General features: G+C 35.0%; 2 protein-coding genes across 2 annotated transcripts in view; both read left to right on the forward strand.

The window, feature by feature from the left end:
• The first annotated feature begins 1,584 nt into the window (after window positions 1-1,584).
• Window positions 1,585-6,021, forward strand: LOC127628985 (respirasome Complex Assembly Factor 1-like). Its single transcript, XM_052105988.1, has 4 exons — window positions 1,585-1,825; window positions 2,765-2,868; window positions 2,953-3,082; window positions 4,845-6,021. Exons 1-4 carry the CDS (start codon window positions 1,718-1,720, stop codon window positions 4,884-4,886), a joined length of 384 nt encoding a protein of 127 aa, XP_051961948.1. The 5' UTR covers window positions 1,585-1,717; the 3' UTR covers window positions 4,887-6,021.
• Window positions 6,022-8,068: 2,047 nt separating this feature from the next.
• The window catches only part of LOC127628787 (probable ATP-dependent RNA helicase DHX35), a 36,157-nt gene continuing 18,353 nt past the window's right edge, over window positions 8,069-25,872 (forward strand). The window contains 10 exon segments of the mRNA XM_052105674.1: window positions 8,069-8,109; window positions 8,489-8,616; window positions 8,739-8,831; window positions 8,982-9,059; window positions 9,154-9,258; window positions 9,423-9,484; window positions 19,857-19,926; window positions 20,031-20,090; window positions 25,237-25,349; window positions 25,473-25,569. Of these exon segments, the coding sequence (XP_051961634.1) occupies window positions 8,070-8,109; window positions 8,489-8,616; window positions 8,739-8,831; window positions 8,982-9,059; window positions 9,154-9,258; window positions 9,423-9,484; window positions 19,857-19,926; window positions 20,031-20,090; window positions 25,237-25,349; window positions 25,473-25,569 (846 nt within the window). The 5' untranslated portion in view covers window position 8,069.

The following is a 25,872-nucleotide window of genomic DNA, read 5'->3' on the forward strand; positions in this document are numbered from 1 at the left end:
ACTGAACTTCTGATAATGGGGAAATAAATAAAGGATCTGTACACTGATATTGGAGATTTAGAGAAAATATTTGGAGAAATGGTGTGCCATTTTTGCTTCTTTTTTTCCTGGTCTGAACTGTAATATGAGCCTTACTGACAAAAATTGTAATATAAAAATAGTATAATATAATGTTATATAATATATAAAGTGATTGTATATATCCTCTGATAAAAGATATGTACATATTCTCTGTCTGTCTGTATTACTTTTTATTTTATTATTGATATTAGTTCATAAAATAAATATTCTGGGTTCAATACAAGTGAAGTTTAATCGACAGGACTATGTTGATTACCATATAAAATAATTTCAGTCTGTCCCTCCTTTTCATAAAAAAAATAAAATAAAAAAGGAGGTTACAGTGAGGCACTTACAATTGAAGTAAATGGGGCCAATTTTTGGAGGGTTTATAGGCAGAAATATGAAGCTTATAATTTGATAAAAGCACTTACATTAATTCTTCTGTTAAAGCTTGTATTTTTTAAACTGCTAAGTTTTTTTTAATAATTGATCTTAGAGTAATTTTAGGTTTTATGGTGTAATGCCATCATGGTAACATGGTCATAAAATGTTATATAACTTTGAATGTATATAAATGAATCGGAAATAGTTTAAATTTTATCACACTGAAATCATGTTAACAACATACATAATGTTTACGTCTTGTGATTATACTTTTTTAAAAAGTGAGTGAGTATCTTAACGTTTGCGGATTGGCCTCATTCACTTCAATTGTTAGTGCCTCACTTTAACCCAGATTTGAGCTTTTTTCAAAGAAAAGAAGAACTTTTATTGTTTAAATAAAACACAAGTTTTACAGTAGAATTAATGTAAGTGTTATTGTTTTTAATAAGCTTCACATTTCTGCCTTTAAACCCTCCAAAAATTGGCCCCATTCACGTCCATTGTAAATGCCTCACCACCATTTTGTTTTTAAGAAAAGGAGGAACGAATTTAAATACATTTTTGTGGTGATCAACATTATGCCACAAATGCTGCTGATTGAGCTGAACTTGTATTGAACCCGGAATATTCCTTTAGTGGTAGGCTATCTATAATTGTTAACATGATTTCTTTTAAATGTTGTTAATCAATCATCATTTTTTTATATAGAAAACCAAAGTTTAAAAGTCTAAAGCATGGATGTGTAATGATAGTGCAGCTCATATTAAAGGATGTTAATAATAAATAAAACTTTAAATTTAAATAAATATAAATGTTAATTCTATTTTCTTTATTTATAATTTAGATTATAATGTAATTACACCTTTATAAATAATATACGTATAAATAATAAACAAATTAAAACATATATGTTAATGGATATTTTGAAATAAAAACATGCACACATTTTAATTATGAATATAAAAACAAATTTACATAAACGCAATGTTGTCTGAATTCATTCATGTTTTCGTTCATTTACTGGCACTCCTCATTATTCACGCTTGCGTCACACCCCTTGCTCTGCCTTCTCATTGGCTAAACGTAGAGACGTCGCATTCGCTCATTGGACGTGCCGATAAGGTCATGAGTCGCGGGTGCATGCGCAATGTCAGAGTTTTGAGCCGAATCAATGTAGGCCATTCAACAGTGGATGTGAGATCTCACAATTGCAATACAAATTTCTCTTCAGATCGAGTTTAATTCGAGACTCAGATCTAGTGTGGCCATCATGACGAGCAGCTCGAAGCGGAAAGAGGAGGTGCACGTGCAGAATGGAGGAGTCAAGCAGTCCACATGGAGCAAAGCGATCAGCTGTAGAGCAGTGTGGGAAGAGAAGGTCTGATACCGTCATGTCATTATGTTTACCTACCATTATCTTGAACGTGTATTGTAAAGTGTTAAGGCGTGTACAGGTGTGTGTTTGAGCGGTGATTAAGGGTTCACTGTTAAGGGTTTAGGGGATTGGGCTATCTACAGGATTAACGTTGCCATGTGTCGCTTCCCCCTTTATTATCATTCACACATCAATCAATACTTTATAATGAACTACTATGGGTCATCAGATGGTACTACTATGGTACTTTTATGTATACCATGATTTTGAATGTTTAGCATATTATTGCATCAGTATTTGCATGACACTCAAGGTACTTCAAAGAGGATCATCGCATTAGCTTGAGTACATGTCGAAAAACTACCATGGTACATGTCTAAACAGTCATAGCATTACTTTAGTACCATGTCCAGAAAATAATTGTTTTATCATGGTACCAATAATAGGCCTAAAAAAACACGGTAATATGATTATATAATGTCCAAATGCATGGTAATACTATTGTGGATGTCCAACAAACATAGTATTACCATGGTAAATATAAAAAAAATAAAAATGTGTAATTACCACAGTCTGAGCAGATTAGAAAGTATTTCTGAAGCATTTGCTCACACAAGACCTGTAAATGTATTCGCCCAGGACATATGAGCATTATATGTATGTGTATATATATATGTGTATATATGTGTGTGTATATGTGTATATATATATACATGTGTGTGTGTGTGTGTGTGTGTGTGTGTGTGTGTGTGTGACCCATCTGACAAGTTACACCGATTTAGCACTCAGTGTTGTCAGGACAAACATGGTTTTTCATTACAAGGGCTGTTGAGGTAGATTTTTATCTGTTCTGATGTTGGTGTAAACATGTCAAAAATGGTTTGTCGCAGTTGTCTTATTCATTGATTTGAATACATTTCTCTTGATCTGTTTCCACTGCAGGATGAGTTTTTAGATGTGGTCTACTGGTTTCGTCAGATCATCGCCATCATTCTGGGTGTAATATGGGGCGTTGCGCCACTGAAAGGGTTTCTAGGTATAGCTATGTGAGTACTGCAGTCCTCCGCCTAAACGTGATCTTCATGAAATCATCAGTGATCTTTGATCTCCTGTCTGTGTTGTTTCCTCAGATTCTGTGTGATCAACGCAGGCATTCTGTACATGTACTTTAGCAGTTTTCAGCAGGTGGATGAGGAGGAGTATGGAGGGATGTGGGAGCTCACTAAAGAAGGCTTCATGACTTCATTTGCTTTGTTCCTGGTGGGTTTATTCTCTTTCTGTTCTTTGTGTTGCATTAAAGGGATAGTTCACCCAAAAATGAACATTCTCTCATCATTTACTCACCCACATGCCATCTCAGACGTGTATGACTTTCTTCTGATTAGGGCTGCAACTAACAATTATTTTGCTAATCGATTAATCTTCGATTATTTCTACAATTAATTGGATAAAAAAAGAAAATGCATTTCCTGTATTTTATTAATATATATTTATTTTTTACATTTATTTGTCAGACGCTTTTATCCAAAGCGACTTACAGTGCACTTATTACAGGGACAATCCCCCAGAGAAACCTGGAGTTAAGTGCCTTGCTCAAGGACACAATGGTGGTGGCTGCGGGGATCAAACCACTGACATTCTGATTAGAAGTTATGCGCTTAGCCCACTACACCACCACCAATCCATGTATACATTATAAAACAGAAAATAGCACCAGCATTTCATCATGTGATGGTGACAATCCACTCTTAAGCGCATCAAACAGCACAATCACTCAGTCAACACACCTGATGCAGCAACCGCTCCACATTCAACTGTATGCTTATTATGATCTTCATTGAGGTGTTTATTAAGTGTTCTTGTGCACTGGACCACTTGAGTCATGTTTTTCCACTTCAACTTGTTTCATCATGCAACACATTTTTCACAGGGCTGTAAAGTGACGTCACTAATCGATAGTGAAGTTCGTTGTCGATGATTTCCTTTAACAATAATAATATATTTTGTTGATTGGTTGTTGCAGCCCTACATCTGATGAACACAAAGGAAGATTTTTAGAAGAATATTTAAGCTCTTAAGTCATTATTCCAGAACTTTGAAGCTTCAAAAGCACATAAAGGAGGCATAAAAGTAATCCAATGATTTAATCCATGTCTTCAGAAGTGATATGATAGGTATGGGTGAGAAACGAATGAATATTTAAGTCCTTTTGTACTTTAAATCTCCACTTTTATATTCTTTTGTTTTTGAGGATTCACATTCTTCGTGCGTATCGCCACCTATTGGGCAGGGAGGAGAATTTAAAGTTAAAAAGGATTAATCTGTTTTTTACTCACAACTACCATGTCACTTCTGAAGACATGGATTAAACCATTGGAGTCTTATGGATTACTTTTATGCTGCCTTCATGTGCTTTTTGGAGCTTCAAAGTTCTGGTCACCATTCACTTGCATTGTTTGGAGCTAAAGAGCTGAAATATTCTTCTAATATATTAATTTGTGTTTTTTTTTTGGTCCCAAAACAATTATTAATTTATTTTAATGGGGTCTTTTGATTTATAAATATTTTTATGAATTGTATATAAAATGCTAAAATACACATCATAAAAATCATATATAACGTGATTTAACATCACTGTAACTGCGATTTTTGCTTTTCCTGTGTGGAAATCAACACTATGCCACATATGCTGTTAATTGAGCTTAACTTGTATTGAATCTGGAATATTCCTAATTATGTAATAAAATTACAATTAGGCACATTTTAATTCCCAATTTTCATTACTGTACGAAATTCTCATTCTTGTTACGCTAATACTTTTTAAAAAAAGTGATTGTTTTTATTATTATTTTAATTATTATTGATATCAGCATAAATTAAATTCAGTAGTCCAAATACTTCCATGCCATTTAATTACTTTCAGATTTAGGCAAAGATGTGCCAATGCAAAAAAGAAAAAATGCATTTAAATTGTAGTTTATTTTGAGGCGTCTGATAGTGCTGGGTTGTGTTTGGTGTGCAGGTGGTGTGGATCATTTTCTACACGGCGCTACACTACGACTGAGAACACACCGGAAACCCATAGTCCTGGAGAGACAATGATGGACATTTTATTTAATGTGATGATGAAGGGCTGGAGCTGCTGCTGCTCAAGGCATCTGTTTATGTGACCAGCAGCATGTTTGGGCCTCGACGAACAGCTGCATTGTGGGTACATCTCCATAACCTTGTTGAACCCAGGGCGAATGTTGTCCAGTGCACTGCCACGGCTTTTGGGTTGATGCTGTTGTTTTGGTTTTTCCTATTTTTCTTGTTTGAATGCTGCTGTATCAAACACAATTGAACTTAAATTGATGTTTTTTTGTTTGATTCACAATTGGCTTATGACCAGTAAGTCAAATAGCAGTGTGTAAATTCTGTACAATTTCATTTTATCAAGTCCATAATGTATTCATTTCTTATGTCTTGATGTAACATACTTCTCAGTATTTTATAGTGTATTCATGGAAATATGAATGTTCTGTATGCTTTTTATGATTAATAAGACATTAATGATGCTGTAGAGAGACTATTTTCTGGCCGAGATGTTTTGGAGAAAAAAATTAAACCTGGGCATTGTCTGCCCCACACTTTTCAACAGATGTTCTGCTGGACTCAGTGATTTTATCCATGAACTCAATTTGTAAAACTGCACTAGAATTGTTTTATTTGAAATTCTGTCCTCCAAATAACTTTTATATATCACCTATAGTGCATAAAGTTAACATTCATTCATTTCATTCAAAATGTGATCAAGGCTGGTTGCTTATGAGAGTTTTTATTCATATTGAACATTCATTAACCACAAACTGAACTCGTTTAGAGTGTGTCAGGTGCTTATTTCATTTCCGTATGTTATAACCACCTATGATAACAAAAAAATGCCATGCAATAATTCTGTATATATTACTGAATAATTGGCATTTGCTTCTACTGTACAGGACAACTATTAGCTTGGATTACATATTGGCAAAGTTTAAAACTAAGCATAGTACAAAAGTATACATTGTTCAATAAAGTTACATTGATGTATATATATCATTATTACATTGCTGGGTCATTACTTTTATTTATTATTGAAATATGTTCCTTGAGGTTCACTTATAATTTTATTATAAATGTAAGTGTTTTGCACAAAAAAACAGTTCTATATAAAGAAAACAGTCATATATATTTGTAAAACAAGATCATCTTTCACCCTCAATCTGACACTGTCAGAAATGCTCTGTTTTGGTGCTGCTTCTCCTTTTAAGACTTGACAGTAAAGCCCACTGTTCTGATTGGCTCTCTGCTCTTGATTGACCTGTCATCTCACATTTCACCGCTACAGGGTGGGGCTACAGAATTGATAAGCTAAAGTGGCAGTTGATGTGTTGTTGTGGAGACGGTCAGTGTGACATCACAATATGCTGGAAGTAGAGAAGTCATTTTGGTAGCTCAGTTTCAACAAATGCTCTTTTTGCAGTGAAGAGGAAGTTCTAAAATGTACAGTGTGTTTTTATAGTACAATGCCTCTTATATGTTAAATGATCAAGGAAAATTGTATTCCTCATGTTGTGACCCTTTTAAATAATTGTAATTCAAATGATTAATCTTACATTATGGCAAACACACACAGAGGTCAATCTTGACTGTTGGTCGGATATCCATGTTTTATTGTTACATGAATATCAATTAGTTATGTAGTAATTATTTTTGCAACCAATGGATACTATTTGCCAACATTATCTCACAGAGTCTTTTGATATCTTTTTACTGGTAGAAACTTGGCTTTAGTCTATCTTTTTAATTAATTTGACCACTAGTTGTTTTTACTGCTTATCTTCAGCTGTGTTTCAAGGTCCTTATCCTCATTATTTTGTTACAGCTGGGTGCTCTTTGAGGCCTCTGCAGCATCAACACTATTAGTAACCTCATATGCTCTCTCCTGGGTCACACAAAGGCCAGGAAACTTATGTAAGTACTTTGATATAAAATCATACTAGAATATTGAAAAATATACTATAGTCTTCATCCTGGTTTTAGCAATAAAAAAATAAAAAAATAAATACTTTATACATATACAGTAAATGTGTTGATCTTATAATTAAAGTACTATGAGATCTATATTATCAATTTTTTAAAAGAGTGTTTCAGTTAAGGTCAATCAACAGCATGTGTGGCATAAGTTTGATTACCACATTAAATCATTTTGACATTCTTTGTTTACTAAAAAAAAAAAAAAATTAAGCAAAAATCACATATTAAAGGTAGGAAATTACAATGGAAGTAATTGGTCTCAGTCTATAAACATTAAAATACATACTGTTTCAAAAGTATAGCCACAAGAAATAAATAGTATACATGTTAGCATAATTTAAGTGTGATAAAATCCAGGATATGCATTACAATGTTATACCAGATGCAGCAAATTTGTAATATTGGCTATAGCTTTACACAGAAAAGTTTATGAGTGATTTAATTACACTAAAATCACGTTAACACACATATCGTTTATGTCTTGTGGCTTTACTTTTGAAACCGTTAGTATTTTAATGTATACGGATTGGCCCCATTCACTTCCATTGTAAGTGCCTCACTGTAACCCTGATTGTGTTTATTTTTTTATTATATTGTTTTATTCTTCAAATAAAAAAAAAAGGGACAAGTTCAAGTGATTATTTATTATTATTATTTTGTGGTAATTAACATTACTTGACAAATACTGTTGATTGAGCTTAACTTGTATTGAACCTGGAAAATTCCATAAAAACTAAAACAGTTAAATAAATTATAAATTATAATAAAAATAAATCACACTTCAAATTATACAGTATTATGTTGTTTACATTTACAGTAATAAAATTAAATCACAATTGTAAAAAAAATATACAGTAAAATATTACAAATGTGTTTAATAGTTTTTATTGTAAAGTATTTATAATAATAATAATAATTGAGGAAAGAGGAACAAGTCAAAATAATAACAAATAATTATCACAATAAATCACTTTAAAATAAAATTTGAAAATATATTTATGTAAAAAATGTTATTAAGTTTATTTTTTTTTTTTAATTATTATTAATAATATGATTAGCATTATTACTACCAAAAACAAATATATCGGACGATTTGTTTTGGTTCGTCCAGTCTTTGTCGCCCTCTAGGGTCCAAATTAGAGCTTACGTGTTTTGATGACGTCCCTTGAAGCACATTACGTCGTGCATCATGGCGGCGCCCCACTCCACCATGAAATTCTGGAAACCCGGTAAAATGTACACCATCTAGCACAACAGAACTAACATTATATATGTTTATATATATATATAACTTAGAAGTGTTTTATGAAAGCACAGTAAATGCATTTACTGTGAGCAGTAGGGCGTGTGTGTCGTGATGTTAATGAAGCGTTAGTGTGCTACTGCAGCGGTGATAACATGATCACGTGCCTTTTGCATCACATCACAGCAACTTGTAGCGTATTGCGTTAGTTTTTACAGTTATTACACTGTCCTGCTCTAGACTGACATTATGTGATGAAGATGTATTTACTCAGTCTCTCAGAATGTATCGATTGAACCTGACGATGCATCACACAGAATGAGATGCTGTCAGTGCATTGAATCTTCATGTGTGTTTGGTTGCAGGATCAGAGGCACCCGGTGTGTGTGAGGAGAGAGATCTGTCCACCGAGACCACCGGCTCGCCCATCATCTTTAACCCTCACACTGCTCTCTCTATAGAGAAACAGAGACAGAGTCTGCCAGTGTTTAAGGTGAAACTGACAGCCACCCAACATAATACTGATTCCGATGCAGATCTGTGAACCTGCACAAATAATTTTTTTGTTTTTCGTTTTGTGCAAAAATGTGCAAAAGTTCTTTGTTTTCCCTCCAGCACAGAAACAACATCCTGTATCTGGTGGAGAGTTTCCAGACTGTGGTGATTGTTGGAGAAACAGGATCTGGAAAAAGCACACAGATCCCACAGGTCAGTCTGATGCCCTTGAGCAATCAGATTCAAGACCATTCCGGATGCAATTAGTCGCAACATTGATGCCGGATCTTAAATCAGGCTTTTTTCTTTGGCAAGCTTGCTTAGTGCATCTGTAATGGTTCTCATTGTTGATGTTTGTGGCAGTACTTGTTGGAGGCGGGATGGGCGGCAGACGGAAAGGTGATTGGTGTCACTCAACCTCGACGGGTGGCCGCTACATCTGTATGTATGCACGGCAGTTCTTCATGCCTAAACCTCAGATGCATTCCTGCTGCAGGCTGTTGTCTATTACTATTGTCTGTAACTGTGTGCGCAGGTGGCCAGTCGTGTTGCAGAGGAACGCGGGGCATTTCTGGGGCATGAAGTGGGCTACACCATCAGATTTGATGACTGTTCTGACCCTCACGCCACACGCATAAAGGTAGATGCAGTACTTTTCTACTACTAAAGCTATCCCACAATTAAAAGCTTCCATGTTTTTACATTTTCATTTAAACTAACATTTGTAAGGTTACTGTACCTTATACTTTAAATATTGAATTGAAGCATTGATTCAGTTGCAGTCGGTCATTTTCCGTCTCTCAGTTTCTGACAGATGGGATGTTGGTGCGGGAGATGATGTCTGACCCACTGTTAAAGAAATACAGGTACTGCAAAATGATCTGTTTATTGTTTATAACTTTTGGTAACACTTTACAATAATGGTATGCTCGTCGCATAAGGTATATTGAACTAACAATGAGCATTATATTTTTTACTAGGGTTGTCAATCAATTAAAATTTTTATTGGAATTAATTACATGATATGGCAATTAATTAATCATGATTAATCATAATGAGAAATTCCCTCAAATAACAATAATTTAACATGGAGTGATCAAATAATTATAAATATTTATGTTTTTAATAATTTTAAATATAAAATATATAATACAAATTGTAATTTATCTAATAAAATTATGTATATTATTGTGGCAGATGAGTAAATATTGATAAGACAAAAAATGGCTTTAGAAGGCAATAAATTGTTTATTTCCATATTACTGAACATAAACCTCTCATTGTCCTACAGTTCACAGCAATCCATTTTGCAATAGAATTTGTCAATCTGTTAGGGATTTATTATAAATTCCCCCAAAAATGAAAATTCTCTAATCATTTACTCACCCTCATGATATCCCAGGTGTGTATGACTATCTTTCTTCAGCAGAACACATTTGAAGAAAAATAGAAAAATATCTCCGCTCAGCAGGTCCTTAAAATGCGAGTGAATGGACATTTCTCTTTTGAAGCTCCAAAAATCACAGACAGTCAGCATAAACGTCATCGATATGACTCCAGTGGTTAAATGAATGTCTTCTAAAGCGATACAATTTCTTTTGGTGTGAAAAAGATCAATATTGGAGTACTTTTGTAACTCTAAATCATGCTTCTGTTCTGCAGCGGTACGCACGTGATGTAATCGCATTGGCATTTGAAACACGCAAGAACTGACACATGTGAGTCACAGCTGGAAGAGCAACACTGTTTACAAGTGAGGAGGAGGAACACTGTAAATTAGCTCGGTTGGTTTTGGTTTAGATCTGTATTTGTTTCTTTACTCACAATGATGTTTTTGTGTGCTTATCCTGGATGTCTCAACCAAGTGGAGAACTTGAGATTACCTCGGTTATCCATGGCAACATGGATATGTCACACAAGAGACCCCCTCATGAACCTTACCCTCACATTGGATTGTAGTAAAAAAGTACTTAAATATTGATCTTTTTCACACCAAAAGAAATTGTATCGCTTTAGAAGACATTAATTTAACCTGTGGTGTCGTTTCGATGACGTTAATATCGATAATTTCCATTTTTAAGATATTTTATAAGATATTTTCAATTTTTTCTTCAAATGTGTTCTGCTGAAGAAAGAAGGTTATACACACCTGGGACATCATGAGGGTGAGTAAATGATTAGATAATTTTCATTTTTGGATGAACTATCCCAAGTGTGCGTTTAAGTATGCGTTATTGTAAATATGTGTCAGACAGATGCTTTTGGAGCTCTTTGGTTGCATCGCATCATAAACATACCATTTTTAGTTCTCTGTGTCAAGTTAAACATAGTTTGAAACATAGACAATCACGTCTTGAGATTCCTGCATTCGGAGTTTTGCTCCATCCAGCTGTGTTTGTACGCAAGAACACATTCTCATTTTTTATTGATGCTCAAAACAGTACAGAAAGTAGTAACAGTCAACAACAAAATACATAAAAAAAGAGGAAAAGAAAAAACAAAACAAAAAAAACTAAAAGCACATAATATAATTAAATTGTACATATTGACAAATTATAAGAATTACATGACACTGAAAAAAGGAAAAGTATTGCAAACAGATAATGTTTTTAAGGCTTTTCTGTTCTCAGACAATTTAATTGAAATTTTTTATAAATACAAGAAAGAGAGGTTTAGCATTTAGGTATTTAGATTTATGTATGTGGAACTTGGCCAGTAACAAGATCAGATTAATTACATAAAATTGACCTTTTTTAGATTGATCATAATCACAATTCATTCCTAATAAATCCTAAAACATCTTGCCAGAACATTTTAGTAAAGGGAGAAAACCAAAAAAGATGCTCTACAGTTTTGTCAGAGTTGGCACAGAAAGAGCAACTGGAGGAAAGATCCTTTTTGAACTTTAAGTAGTGGTTATGAATTATTTTAAAAGAAATCTCTTTTACTTTATTGTTTAAAATGAAGAGATGTGGAAGCATCCACACTTTTTCCCAACAGGTATTACCTGCTGCATTATTCCAGTAAGCAGTTACAGGTGGTAAAGTAACAATTTCCTGCTGGAATAATGAACGGATTAATCCAGTATCATTTTTGTAGGGTGAAGCAAAACACAATTTACCAAAAGGGTTTTTAACCAAACTCAAATAGACTGGAAGTAGAGATTTAGCATCTCTCAATAAAACAGGAACACCTGATGGGATTGAACACATAACTATTGCAAATTCTTTTGGAGAAACAGGAAACTGAAAATGATCTAGAAATTCCTTGTATGAAAACAACAACCCTTGAGAATTGATTCATTGACTGACTAACAAAATATTTTTATCAAACCAATTCTGAAAAAATAGAGATTTATTCTTGTATAAAATATTACAGTTATTCCAAATAAAATATTTATGGGGTGAAAAATTGTGTTTAAATATCAAAGACCAAGCCAAAAGTGCCTGTTTATGTAATTTTTCAATTTTGTCGTTACATAACAAAAGGAAATCTAGGCCACCTAATTGGGAATAAAGTTCCATAAAGACCCTGGGTTCTTTCAAACTGTTTCAACCAGTTCATTTTAATGTGCTAAAATCCAATAAATTCTTCTTCTTCGAGTCCGTTGCAATCTCAGATGTCGTTCTGCCAATATCTGGCGCAGATCACAGCTGATGTAGTTGGTTCAGCCAGATCCTGGGCACTGCACTAAGGGGCGTTTTCACACTCCAGTAGATGGGACATTGTCTGTACTGCTCCGCAGCTACATGTGTCGTCTGTCTGGTGGTTCCATATTTTCATAAGTGCTTTGCACCTGCCCTGTTCCACTCGTAATCTGTTGAGGGTCTTCCAGGTTAGCCATGGGAGGTCGTGCCCGCTGGCGAGACATTCAGTCGGGGTGATTCCTCTCTCCATCCAATCCAATAAATTAAGACCACCCTTTTCATTAATGTTCATTACAACGAATATTCTAATATAATGAATTGAATTTTTCCACAACTTGAGAGACCTTCAGCCTTTGTAAGAAGTACCCTACCTCACAAAGAGAGATCTCTTTGTAGCCACTGGTTAAATCTCTTCTGAATTTTATCCAAAAGGGGTTGAAAATTAAAAATGCAAATTTCTTTTTGGTCCTTCACTATATGAACTCCTAAATAACAAACCTTTTCTTTCACAGGAATATTATGAATAAAGGGGTCATTGCCATTGGTTTATGGCCAAAAGCTCACATTTTGGAATATTTAAATGCAGGCCCGATGAAAACTCAATCAAAGGTATTGCCAAAGGGATCTGCAAAGCATCCCTAAGAAAGAGGGTGGTGTCATCAGCAAGCTGACTGATGATCACCTCTCCTTCAGCAATAGCTACTCCTTTCAGATTGCTAGTTTTTATGTGAGTACAAAGAAGCTGAGCAGCAAGAAGGAAAAGGTAAGGTGAAATGGGGCAGCCCTGCCTAATTCCCCTTGAAATTTCAAAGCGGTGGGTTGCACCATGTTTTAGGAGAACAGAACTACTGCCATTCATGTATAAAGTTTGTATGGCACTACAGTAGAAATCTCCAAATCCAAACTTTTCAAGAGACTGAGAAATACATTTATGCTCCAAAGTGTGGAAAGCTTTCTAAAAATCTAAAAAAAAGAAAACCATCATCAAAACTAGGCTAGAATGATCTAAAACATCTAAAACTAGACCAATATTATTTAAAATATGTCTATCATTTATGAATCCAGATCCAGCCTCATCTTTTATAGAATCGAGCACATTTGTAATTATTTTGGAAAGTATGTGAGCCAAAATCTTATACATTCTCATCTAGTGCTGAATTAAGCCTGTTGCTAATACAGCTGATGTTTCGCCCCCTGCTTTAAAGAGGAGGTACTTCAAGCTTGAATTGCTCCGATGGTAGGAATATTCCTTATTACGGTCCAGAACATGGTTTATTGTGTTCATTTCTTTAATGCATTATATTTGAGATAATTAATTGCACCGACGCTTTAAATTGACAGCCCTCATTTTTACTATAGACTGTTTTTTTTATTATTAGTTCATATTGAATTAACTATTGTTAACATAAGTATATTTTGAAATTAAGAGTAACCTTGACAAGTGCTGTAAAAGTTTTGTTCGTTGTTAGTTCATGTTGAATCATGTTGTTGACTAATAGTAAAGCTATACTATGGAACTTTGTGATCTGTGTTTGAAACTTAAAATTGCTCGCAATTTGCGGAAGAACAGTTTTAAGTTGGTCGTGTTTTGCCACTGTCTTTCTGCGCAGATGAATCACATGATTTGAGCTTACCTGTTCATCATCTGTGTGTTATCATGACTGAGTGATATTAAGAGCCAGAGTAATAACGTGCTATTTTCATGTTGATATTAAGTTATACGATTAAACATTTAAAACTGAATATTACTTGTTACAATACTCATATTTACCTATTTTGAATGAATGAATTGTTCACTTATAGCACTTTACTGTCACTACACACAAAGTGCTTTTACACAGATAACAAACCACCACAAGTTACCAGCATATTTTAATATGATTATTCAAGTGTTTTATCTAGTATACATTTTTATCAATTTAAGAAGTGAAACTTGTGATATGGTTGATACGAGTTCAATGGAAGACTTTGTTATTTTTATATTATATTTTACAGCCTCAGATGATAATGCAAGTAAAACCATAATATTACTGTAAAGAGTGTTCAATGGGAAGGAGGCGAGAACAGTCTTGACGATACAAATAATATTTTAATAATATTAAACAGACGCAAACACACACACATGATGGACATGTCCGTAAACGATCTCTCTCAATCGCACCATACTCCACAGTCGGCCTTTATCCCTCTCGGAGGCTTAATTAGCATGTTAAGGGACCGGGTGTGTAGAATCACGACCCGGCCCCACCCTCCGCCCTGCCACAATTACAATAGTACATCTACACAAATCACACAATAACACTGTAAACTAAAAACTAGGTTTGTCAATCGATTAACATTTTTAATCAAATTAATTACATGGTGTCCCGATTAATTAATCGCATATACAAATATTTGCTGAGAAAGCCCCTCATATAACAATAATTCAATGTATAATGATGAAATAATTATACATAGTTATCTTTAAATATTAAAAAATTATATATATAATTCTTGTGGCAGAAGAGTTAATCATTGATAAGACCATTCAAAAAGCGGCTTTAGAATACAATGTATTGTTTACTACCTTATTATTGATCATAAGTCATTCATTGGCATACAGTTCACAGCAATACATTTCACAAGTGAATTTGTCAATCAGTTGGAGATTTATTTTGAGGGGACCCTTCAATGTACAACTGCGTCAGACATTATATATATATATATATTTACAATAATGCCAAGACATTATATTCATTACATAGTGCAATGGTTTTCAATGCTTTGGAGTTGTTGGAGGTGCAAAGAGTATTTAAATAATATTTCAAGTCTTTACAAAAAAGAGCAAATAGGGGCTTTATAGACATAAATTTACACTTATGTATAAAAAAAAACTTGGCAAGAAAAATAAACAGATCAATCAGAAAATATTACCTGAAGTTATCAAATTTGTGAAAACCAAATAAAACGTCTTTATAAAGCAAAGAAAAACTAGTTAAAATGGATGTACGTACAAACAACATTTTCTCCAATAATACAGCATGGACACATTCCCGAAAAAGGTGAGGGGCAGATTCATCTACAGCATTACAGAAGGAGCAAAGTGGATCTATTTCAGGGAGCATGTTTCTTAAATAAAGATTGACTGGGTAAATATGGTGTAACAGTTTAAAGGACACCTCCTTAACCTTGTTGGTAATTCAATATTTGTGAGGTAAAGAACATACGACCTGCATCAGACATGCTTGTGTCACGTCTCTGGTGTGTTACGTCATAAAAATTAAATGTTTAGGTCACTGTATCAAGTTAAATATAGTTTAATACTCAATCTTTAAACACATCTTGAGATCCCTTAGTTTGCATTTGCGCTCATTCAAGTGTTTTGAACGCAAGAACGTAACGCATGTGTATGTTGTGTGTCCGCTGAAGGGTTGTTATTGTTTTGTTCACTGTATAAACTGTGTGTTGCTCACACAGCTGAAATTTCACTTACTGCCCTCTGGAGTAAACAGGTGGTACTACAAGCTTGAATTTCTCAGGAAAGCATTGCGACTAAAATGCGTGAATTTATTTTTACGACAGCCCTACTAAAAACATAAAACGAGGATTCAATAAAGATGGGGATTAAATATATGTTATTAAACATGGAAATAATATGCAGAAATATACAATATAACATTTAAAAAATACCTTTAATAATTTATTTAGCAGTGAAGTTATAATAGATAAAAGTACACTAAACAAATTAATATGTACTTTACTGTGCTATGAAATCTGTAAATTTTAAACAACTTGAGATTATTATACATTGTAAACAGACTGCTGAAAGGACAATAAGCGATAGCTTGTTCTTTTCTGCGACTGGGGAAAAATAAATTTAACAGTGGCACAGACACCCTTAGGGAACCTGGAAACTACATCAATGTTATAAATTACTCAGAAGTCATGAATATTAGTCAACATGTTTCAGAAACATCATAGGACATTGTAGATACATCACGATTAGTTAACACACGATTATTGTTCGATTCATACAAGCATGACAAGCAATATAAGCTTTAACAACCCTACCAGAAAACATCCACGTATTATAGCATGTAATGAACTTTGACAAACAGTGAAAATATAAACATCCATCTAGACTGCAGCGATGCTGACCTGAACTGTGTGACTTTGACTGAACTAAAGTAAAGAGTGTAGTTTCTCCTTCAGGAACACGTGACTGCCAGCTAATCTTTCCTGTGTTTACGGACATGACCGTATGACAAAATGATGAACGACTTAAGCCAGCGACTCACACCAAATCTGACCGACTACTCAAAATAAAATCATTTTTATAGGCCTAACGTAGTGAATCAGGTTAAGGTAGGAACATTGTTTTGAACACTGTTTTTATGTACAAATGGAACCTCATTGTAAAGTGTTAAGGAACAATATTTTCCTCCTGGAACTGATTTTCAGAGTGTTTTTTTAGGGCACAGTTTTTCTAACCATATAAAAACATGCCAAAAAGTTGACAAAATGTCTAAAAATGTATTCATTAAATAAATCATAATGGATAAAAGGGGTAAAGACTTTTAAATTATTTATAAATTCCTGATAAAATCACTAAATAAATCAATGAATGTGTCCCAGATATTTAAAATCACTAGATTTGCATCCATTTTTAATTGACCAATAGCTGTAGTTTCTCCATCAGTCTGGTATTGGAAGTAAAAATTCACCAAAGGTAAATTAGATATTTAAACATAACTTATAAACGTTTAAAGACAGATCTACTGTGAGCTCCGAGTTTGTTAATCAATAGTATGCACTTCTGTTGAAGCCATTAGTCCACATAATTTAAACTTAATAGTTTAATTCTTGGTAAAGAACTACACTACCCATGATCCCGAGGAGAATTGCAGTGACCGCCCACTCCCATGAAGAACTGTGAATGATGCAAGTCAAATCTTACTACATTATCTAACTACTTATATTTTTTATATATATCTGAATATTTATATACAACTGAATATACAATTTAGATTTAGATTTTTCCATCATTTTTTTATCGGATTGTGTCATTCACAATGCTTTATGGGATTGTAGTTCATTCTACTACATTAAGTACACAGTCTTGTACCCTGGTCTTTTTGTCTAATTTTCAAATACTTTTTAGCTTCAATTCAAAGTTTGTAATGTTGTGATTCACCTCGGAGCTGGTTAGATTGCTTCATGGCTTACAACTTTTGGAAAGCATGGTTGTCATCCACACAGGAAAGCACTGCTTGCCATTGCCAAGACCCATACTGATAAAGGTGTAGACCTTTGAGAATCTATACAGTGGTCTCATGAGCCAAAATGTTTTGGGGTTCTGATGGATTCCAAAATGCATTGTGTCACACAGGATTGAGGGAGGGAATACATGGTACCCACAGTGATGCACTGTGGTAGTAAAGTTCTTATATGGGGATTTATGAGTGCTGGAGGTATGGGGAATTGTACTTCACCAATGGCATCATGAAGTCACAGATACTCAGCAAAATCTTAAAAAAAAAGATGCCACCCTCTCTCCCCACCCTGGGCTGTCAGGCACTTTTTTATCATGACAATGACCCCAAACATTATTCCAAAGCCATGCTGCTTTGCTATGGATAAACAAGATAGTATGTCACCCAACCTTAACCCTATTTGAGCACCTGTGGGGAGCAAGTTGAGCATCACTCCCCATTAAACATCAGAGTACTCAAGGAGGTCATCCTCCAGGAGTGAAACAGGATAGACGTGACAATATGTCATGAACTTGGACACTTGATGTCAAGAAGGGTCAGAGCAGTATTTAAAAGTTATGGAGGACTTTCTAAGTACTAAAATATGAAACACTGTTTGAATTTATTCAAGGGTATACTCTTTTTTTGCAACCCTTTATTTTAGCAAAGCTGCCTAATTTAATTCTTTTATAGATATTGATAACATATCTTTAAATTTTGTTAAGTACAGTATGTGTTTGTATATGGATTAATGGAAAGGAGTAGGCGAGAACCGGCTTGACAATATAGACAACATTTAATTAAATAAAAAGACACACACAAACACACACGGTGGACAAACACTCTCACTCTCTCTCTCTCTCTCTCTCTCTCTCTCTCTCTCTCTAGCATCACCATCTACATGTTTAGCGGCTAGTAGGGATCTCCCCCAGCCCCTGGCAGCAGCCCTGACTGCTCCAGGTAGTCGTCTAGGAGCCCCTTCTCCCCTCGCTCCTCCGTTGGGGTGGATGGTTGTGGCGATAACTCCACTACTGCGTATCCCTCCTCCTTCCTGGGACTTCGGCACCAGTATAAAGGGATTAATGGAAAGGAGGAGGCGAGAACCGGCTTGACAATATAGACAAAATTTAATCAAATAAAAAGACACAAACACGCCAGTAAATAATCTCTCTCTCGCACGCACCACCGTCCGCAATCAGACTTTATCCATCTCGAAGGCTTGATTACCCTGATAAGAGGCCAGGTGTGTAGAATCACGACCCGGCCCTGCCCTCCGCCCTGTCATGGTGTTTAATACATTTCAATTTTGTCTTCTTCTCATAAATTGTAATAGTATGTTTTTAGAAATAGAAATATATCTTTGTTCAGAGGGGGTGTACTAATTTATTCTGCATACGGTATATATATATATAATATATTAATTAAACTGTGTGATATTTCATTTTTTTTCTTTTTAATAAATTTGCAAAGTTATCAAAAATCTGTTTTTTGCTTTGTCATTATGGTATATTGAGTGTAGATTGATCTGAAAATAAATCAATTAATAATTTAAAGCCTTTTAGCTTAAGGCTGCAACAACAAAATGTGAAAAAAATGAAGGGGTCTGAATGCTTTATGAATGCACTCTATATACACACAGACTGTTGTGTGTGAAAATCCCAGGAGATCAGCAGTTACAGAAATACTCAAACCAGCCCGTCTGACACCAATAATCATGACACGCTCCAAATCACGTTTTTCCCCATCCTGATGGTTAGTGTGAACATTAACTGAATCTCCTGACCCGTATCTGCATGATTTTATGCACTGCACTGCTGCGACACGATTGGCTGATTAGATAATCGCATGGATGATTGTTGGTGCGAGCTGGACTGTTTGAGTATTTCTGTAACTGCTGTTCTTCTGGGATTTTCACACACAACAGTCTCTAGAATTTACTCTGAATGGTGCCAAAAACAAAAACATCCAGTGAGCGGCAGTTCTGTGGACAGAAATGCCTTGTTGATGAGAGAGGTCAACAGAGAATGGCCAGACTGGTTTGAACTGACAAAGTCTATGGTAACTCAGATAACTGCTCTGTACAAATGTGCTGAGAAGTATAGCATCTCTGAATGCTATTCTGAGATGCGGATTGGTGCTGTTTTGGCAGTACAATATTAAGCAGGTGGTTTTAATTTTGTGGCTGATCGGTATATACAGTATATTGTTTTGTAAATATATATATATACACACACACAGTATATATAAATACATATTGTATGGTATACTATAGATAATATGAGACTTCAGCCCAGAGCCCTTGTCAGTTTCTGACCCTGATGTCATGGCATATTAAAAAATTGCTCTCGTTTTTTGTGTAGTGTGTTAATGCTGGATGAAGCTCATGAGAGAACGCTTTACACGGACATCGCAATCGGCCTGCTGAAGAAGGTGACACTTTACTTTACACTTTCATTTCCATCAGTTATTATCATTTGGTGTGTTTTTTTGGGGGGGTTTTTTACATTTAAATTTTTTTTCTTCTCTTTTCTCAGATTCAGAAGAAGCGGAGAGACTTGCGTCTGATTGTAGCCTCGGCCACACTGGATGCCGAGGTTAATATTCCCTTTATTTTGCACAATAATTACAACCACCAAAGTATTTGAAATCAGAAAACTACATTATCCAATGAAAAGACTGTTGGTAGGTTAAATGTTTGTAAATAATTTGCATGTCTGTTCTTTATTGGCCCTATGATTCACATGATTTGGAGAACCCGGATGGTATCACGGAATCTAGTAACACAATTATCAAACGCAGAATTTGACTTTGGGATTTGGAACAGTGCTGGGTAGCAGATTTACTCTCGCTCTTTTTTTTTTTTTGCTGATAATTCTCAAATATAAGTGATCTTGTGAACACGCATGCCAAAATTTCTGGAGAAAGAAAATTTTAATAATAAAAAAAAATTATTATTTAACAGAACTTCAGATTTTGATCATTAGGCAAGTTTTCTTTAATGCATTAAAGCAACATTGTCAAAATGGTACAAGATTATTCTACTTATATGCATGTGACATCAAATAAACAAGAATTATGTCAGAAGAAGTTTTGTCAAAAGTTGATACAAAAATAAAAAAAGATGTAAAACTAGTTTTTCTGCAGTACCGAGCACGGACTCAATCCGGTACCAGTGCGCAGAATGACTGACACATGACTGCTTTAAAATGCTCTTTTTGAGTGCATGCTCTGTTACTCCTTACACTGAAATGGACAATCAAATTAAAATCATGACATGTCTTAGTGTGATTTATTAAACCGTTAAAGGCTGCAATCTTAGTGTGGAAGAGCTGTATACTTTAAATACCATCTGGCCTCTCATCCACTAGAAACTCCACAGACATTGAGAATCATTCACAACATGTTGTATGAGATGACAGAGTATAGCACTAATCTACTGTGAACCAAGCAGCACATGCAAACTATATATTCATATAATTAAATCACAGCAATTGCACTTTAATCTCAACTCATCTTTATTTATTAAAAGCAAAGTGCTTCACAGTAATACAATTTAAAACATAACATTTTAAAATTACCACATACACACAACATTAATCTAAAATACTGTATGGGAATTTGGTATGCTAAATTTAGAAGGGAATTTAGGGTCTCGAAATATGTGAGCTATGAACTAAATTAAACTGTCCTGATTCTACATTACTATGTAAGGCAATTTATTATGGAATCAGTCACGTTCGACAACCATTATAAATTAGATAAATGACAAATAACTAGATTATTTGTCTGAAACAAATTCTCACCCATTAAAATCGTAATACAACGTCTTGTATCTGCTCACAATTTCTACTGTAAGGAATTAGCTTTAATAAGTGAATTATTATTAATTCACTTTTTTTGGAGTGATGATATTCTCATGGCTTATTGAAATTAATATCACATGTATTAAGGTACAGCTTTGAAGCTAAATATTTTAGAAACAGGGATGAGATTATATATCAAAATATACCAGTCAAATCATCTCTGAATAAAAAATTTATTGATATTTTAAACATAAATCTAATCAAACACATATATACATGAGACAGGTTGATGAGAAGAGTGACAGAATGTGAAATAAATGATCAACACAGTGAAAATTAACTTTATGGAATCTGTTGATAATACCTTAAGAACCATTTAACCTTATTTCAGTCTACATCGATTTGCCAAATCAGATTACCCAAAGTATTTAACTAATACACCAGCACTTTGAGCACAATATTGAAGATATACTTGCGTGTAGTGGTGTATCCTTGCTTTCTTTGTGTTGCTTGGTTCTTGGCTCTTGGTTGAAAGTTTGTTCCATCTATGTTTTGGACCTCTGTAAGATCGTATAGTTATTGTCTGTGTGAATGATGAGGTTGGCTTTGAAGCGAGGCCTTCTCATGGAGGATCCACAACTCCTGTTGGAGAATGAGAGGCTTCCTCGGGACTTTGAGTCCTGAGCTTCCTTGGTCCTTACATGGCATGGATCTGGTTCCGAAGAGATCCTGAGAAGACCACGAGGGAAGAGCCAGAGCAGAGAGTGCAGAAGGGATAAGACAAGAGAGGAAGAGAGAGAGCGTGTTCTTCCTGGTTGGAAACATTTGAACTGAAATTGGCTGCATCCCCAAAGGTGTCTTGCGCCAAGTAGAAGTGACTTTTCAGAGTCACATGGTCAGCTGGGCTGTCTTTTCCGACAGTTGATTTTATGGTCCTTTGTTTCAGATTCTTTTAAAGCTCCCTCTCAAAAATAGTGCATATTTTAATCATTAACTTTTATATCTTGAGAATGGTACAAGATACATGATATTCGTTGTCATCAGCTTTCTCTATGTAACTAAGCAAACCTTTACATACTAAACATTTTCATTGATATTATACACTCACCTAAAGGATTATTAGGAACACCTGTTCAATTTCTCATTAATGCAATTATCTAATCAACCAATCACATGGCAGTTGCTTCAATGCATTTAGGGGTGTGGTCCTGGTCAAGACAATCTCCTGAACTCCAAACTGTATGTCAGAATGGGAAAGAAAGGTGATTTAAGCAATTTTGAGCGTGGCATGGTTGTTGGTGCCAGATGGGCCGGTCTGAGTATTTCACAATCTGCTCAGTTACTGGGATTTTCACGCACAACCATTTCTAGGGTTTACAAAGAATGGTGTGAAAAGGGAAAAACATCCAGTATGCGGCAGTCCTGTGGGCGAAAATGCCTTGTTGATGCTAGAGGTCAGAGGAGAATGGGCCGACTAATTCAAGTTGATAGAAGAGCAACTTTGCCTGAAATAACCACTCGTTACAACCGAGGTATGCAGCAAAGAATTTGTGAAGCCACAACACGCACAACCTTGAGGCGGATGGGCTACAACAGCAGAAGACCCCACCGGGTACCACTCATCTCCACTACAAATAGGAAAAAGAGGCTACAATTTGCAAGAGCTCACCAAAATTGGACAGTTGAAGACTGGAAAAATGTTGCCTGGTTTGATGAGTCTCGGTTTCTGTTGAGGCATTCAGATGGTAGAGTCAGAATTTGGCGTAAACAGAATGAGAACATGGATCCATCATGCCTTGTTACCACTGTGCAGGCTGGTGGTGGTGGTGTAATGGTGTGGGGGATGTTTTCTTGGCACACTTTAGGCCCCTTAGTGCCAATTGGGCATCGTTTAAATGCCACGACCTACCTGAGCATTGTTTCTGACCATGTCCATCCCTTTATGGCCACCATGTACCCATCCTCTGATGGCTACTTCCAGCAGGATAATGCACCATGTCACAAAGCTTGAATCATTTCAAATTGGTTTCTTGAACATGACAATGAGTTCACTGTACTGAAATGGCCCCCACAGTCACCAGATCTCAACCCAATAGAGCATCTTTGGGATGTGGTGGAACGGGAGCTTCGTGCCCTGAATGTGCATCCCACAAATCTCCATCAACTGCAAGATGCTATCCTATCAATATGGGCCAACATTTCTAAAGAATGCTTTCAGCACCTTGTTGAATCAATGCCACGTACAATTAAGGCAGTTCTGAAGGCAAAAGGGGGTCAAACACAGTATTAGTATGGTGTTCCTAATAATCCTTTAGGTGAGTGTACATGTAGGTAACAAAACATGAAAATCCCTGGTTACAAATCATAATGGTTAACTCCTTGTTTATACAACATGGATAAAACATTGCACACATTTTAAAGAGGTACATCAGGCTATAATCATTAATTTGTCAGTTATACAAGTTACCCCAGTTCAAAGCAATTGTCAGAATTACCTATCAAGACTAGGTATTGTATAAATCGTGGATTTAAATGAATTCTGTACATTTTAGAAGGTTAAATCGGTAAAGTACTGTGACTTTGTGTAGATTAAGATGAAATGTGTTAGTATTCGAGTCGTGCAAATCTGATGGTCTTTTGGAAAACTTTCAAAGAGAAGTCTGCTTTAATACTGTGTGGAATTTCAGAAGGTCATGCTGAGGGGCCTTTCTGACCAATGACCCGTTTTGCTTTTAAATTAGGTTGTTTAGTGTGTCTTGACCATTTTATTGTCCAAAGACAGGCCTTCAGTAGGATTGTTGATACTTGGTCCATTATTTATGATGTTGAAGAATTCCATGATTAACAAGTTTGGGTTTTTCCTAGATTTAAATCATGTCATTTCAATTCTTCTGCATGTATAATGCTAAAATACAGACACTCCAAAACTGTGTCCTACATTTCATTTGTCAGATTCAAAGGCCAGTGTAAAGAGATGAGATTTCAGACATGACTTAAAAGTCTCGGTGTTGCAAACAGTTTATCCGGAAAGTGACGATTCTGGCAAAAAATACACGTCATAATAAAAGCCTGTTTCAAAATATAAGCTAGAGCCCTGAAATTCAAGAAATTGTGACAGAAATATATTACAACTGTATAGTAAAATGTAATATTAACTGTAATGATAATAATAAAGCAATATATCATGAGCAAGACTGCATTTGAAAAAAGTTTGGCAGTAATGACATGTTGAGAAGTTCTATTTTCACTTTTGTTTTTACAAATTAATTGATTGGACACCATTTTGATGATGAAATTAAATTAAACTCATGTATTTCTGAAAAAAATTAATAAAAATGGATGCTTCAAAGTGAATGTGTGAAGCCGGCCACACATACATTGATAATACTGCATCATCATCATCATCATCATCATCATCATCCCATGAAGCTCAGCACATGCAGACTATGTATTCATATAATTAAATTGCAGCCTTTTGCGGTTTAACAAGCACATTAAGCCATATAGCGAACTGCTTATACGAATGCGAGCATAAAACTTGAATCGGTTTCTTATAAAAGTGTGCTGCTATACTAAATAAGTTTTCATCAATGAATTTTATCAATTATTAAAAATAATTCCACTTTTGTTTTGTTTTGGAATGTGAGTATCTGACAGCACTTCATTTGAAAAAAAATAAATGATGTAATTGTATGTTAAAAAATAATTGTTCTATTCTCATGTGATTACATTTCAATAAATTCATTTGATTTGGCATGTTTTGTTTTTGGTATATAATTAAACTTAAAAACACATTTATAAAAAATGAAATGGAAAACATGGAATTTGGTACAAATAAAACAGATTTCATATGGCTCAGCTTGTACAGTCTTTGGCTTCTGGACTATATTTGCGTTGTTTGTTCCATGTACATCTAAAACAGCAGTTTTTCTCACAGAAATTTCAAGATTTCTTCAACCTGAACGAGTCTGGAGACCCAAGCAAAGACACCTGCGGGATTCTGACCGTTGAGGGCCGAACGTTCCCTGTGGATCTCTTCTACACTGTCAGGTGTGTACTTCATGAAATGAGCATTGTGTTCAGAGAGAATGAACCCTATGAGATTAATCCATCTCTCTGTTGTGTATAGCAATGATGGTTTAAGCAGAACTTTTTCAAATGTTTTCTCTGCAGTCCAGTCCCAGACTATGTGAAGGCTACGGTGGAAACGGTGCTGAAGATTCACGAGACAGAAGATGATGGTGATGTGTTGGCATTTCTCACAGGACAGGTGCGAGATCTATGGGGGATGCACCTGACAACAAAAGACTGCCAAAAAAATGTGTTGCTATTTTATGTTTGACCTCACTAATGTGTTTCAAACTGATTTATTGTTTACTAACTGTGATGATACTAAAATCACATAGCCGTAATATGATTATGTGTGCATATCAGTCTGTTAGGGTATGCAAGAATTAAAAGAATATTTCGGGTTCAATACAAGTTCAGCTCAATGGACAGCATTTGTGTCATAATATTGATTACCACCAAAATTTATTTTGACTCGTCCTTCCTTTAAAAAAAAAAAGAAAAA

The sequence above is a fragment of the Xyrauchen texanus genome, chromosome 35 (assembly GCF_025860055.1).
Source record: "Xyrauchen texanus isolate HMW12.3.18 chromosome 35, RBS_HiC_50CHRs, whole genome shotgun sequence".
NCBI classification, from domain to species: Eukaryota; Metazoa; Chordata; class Actinopteri; order Cypriniformes; family Catostomidae; genus Xyrauchen; species Xyrauchen texanus.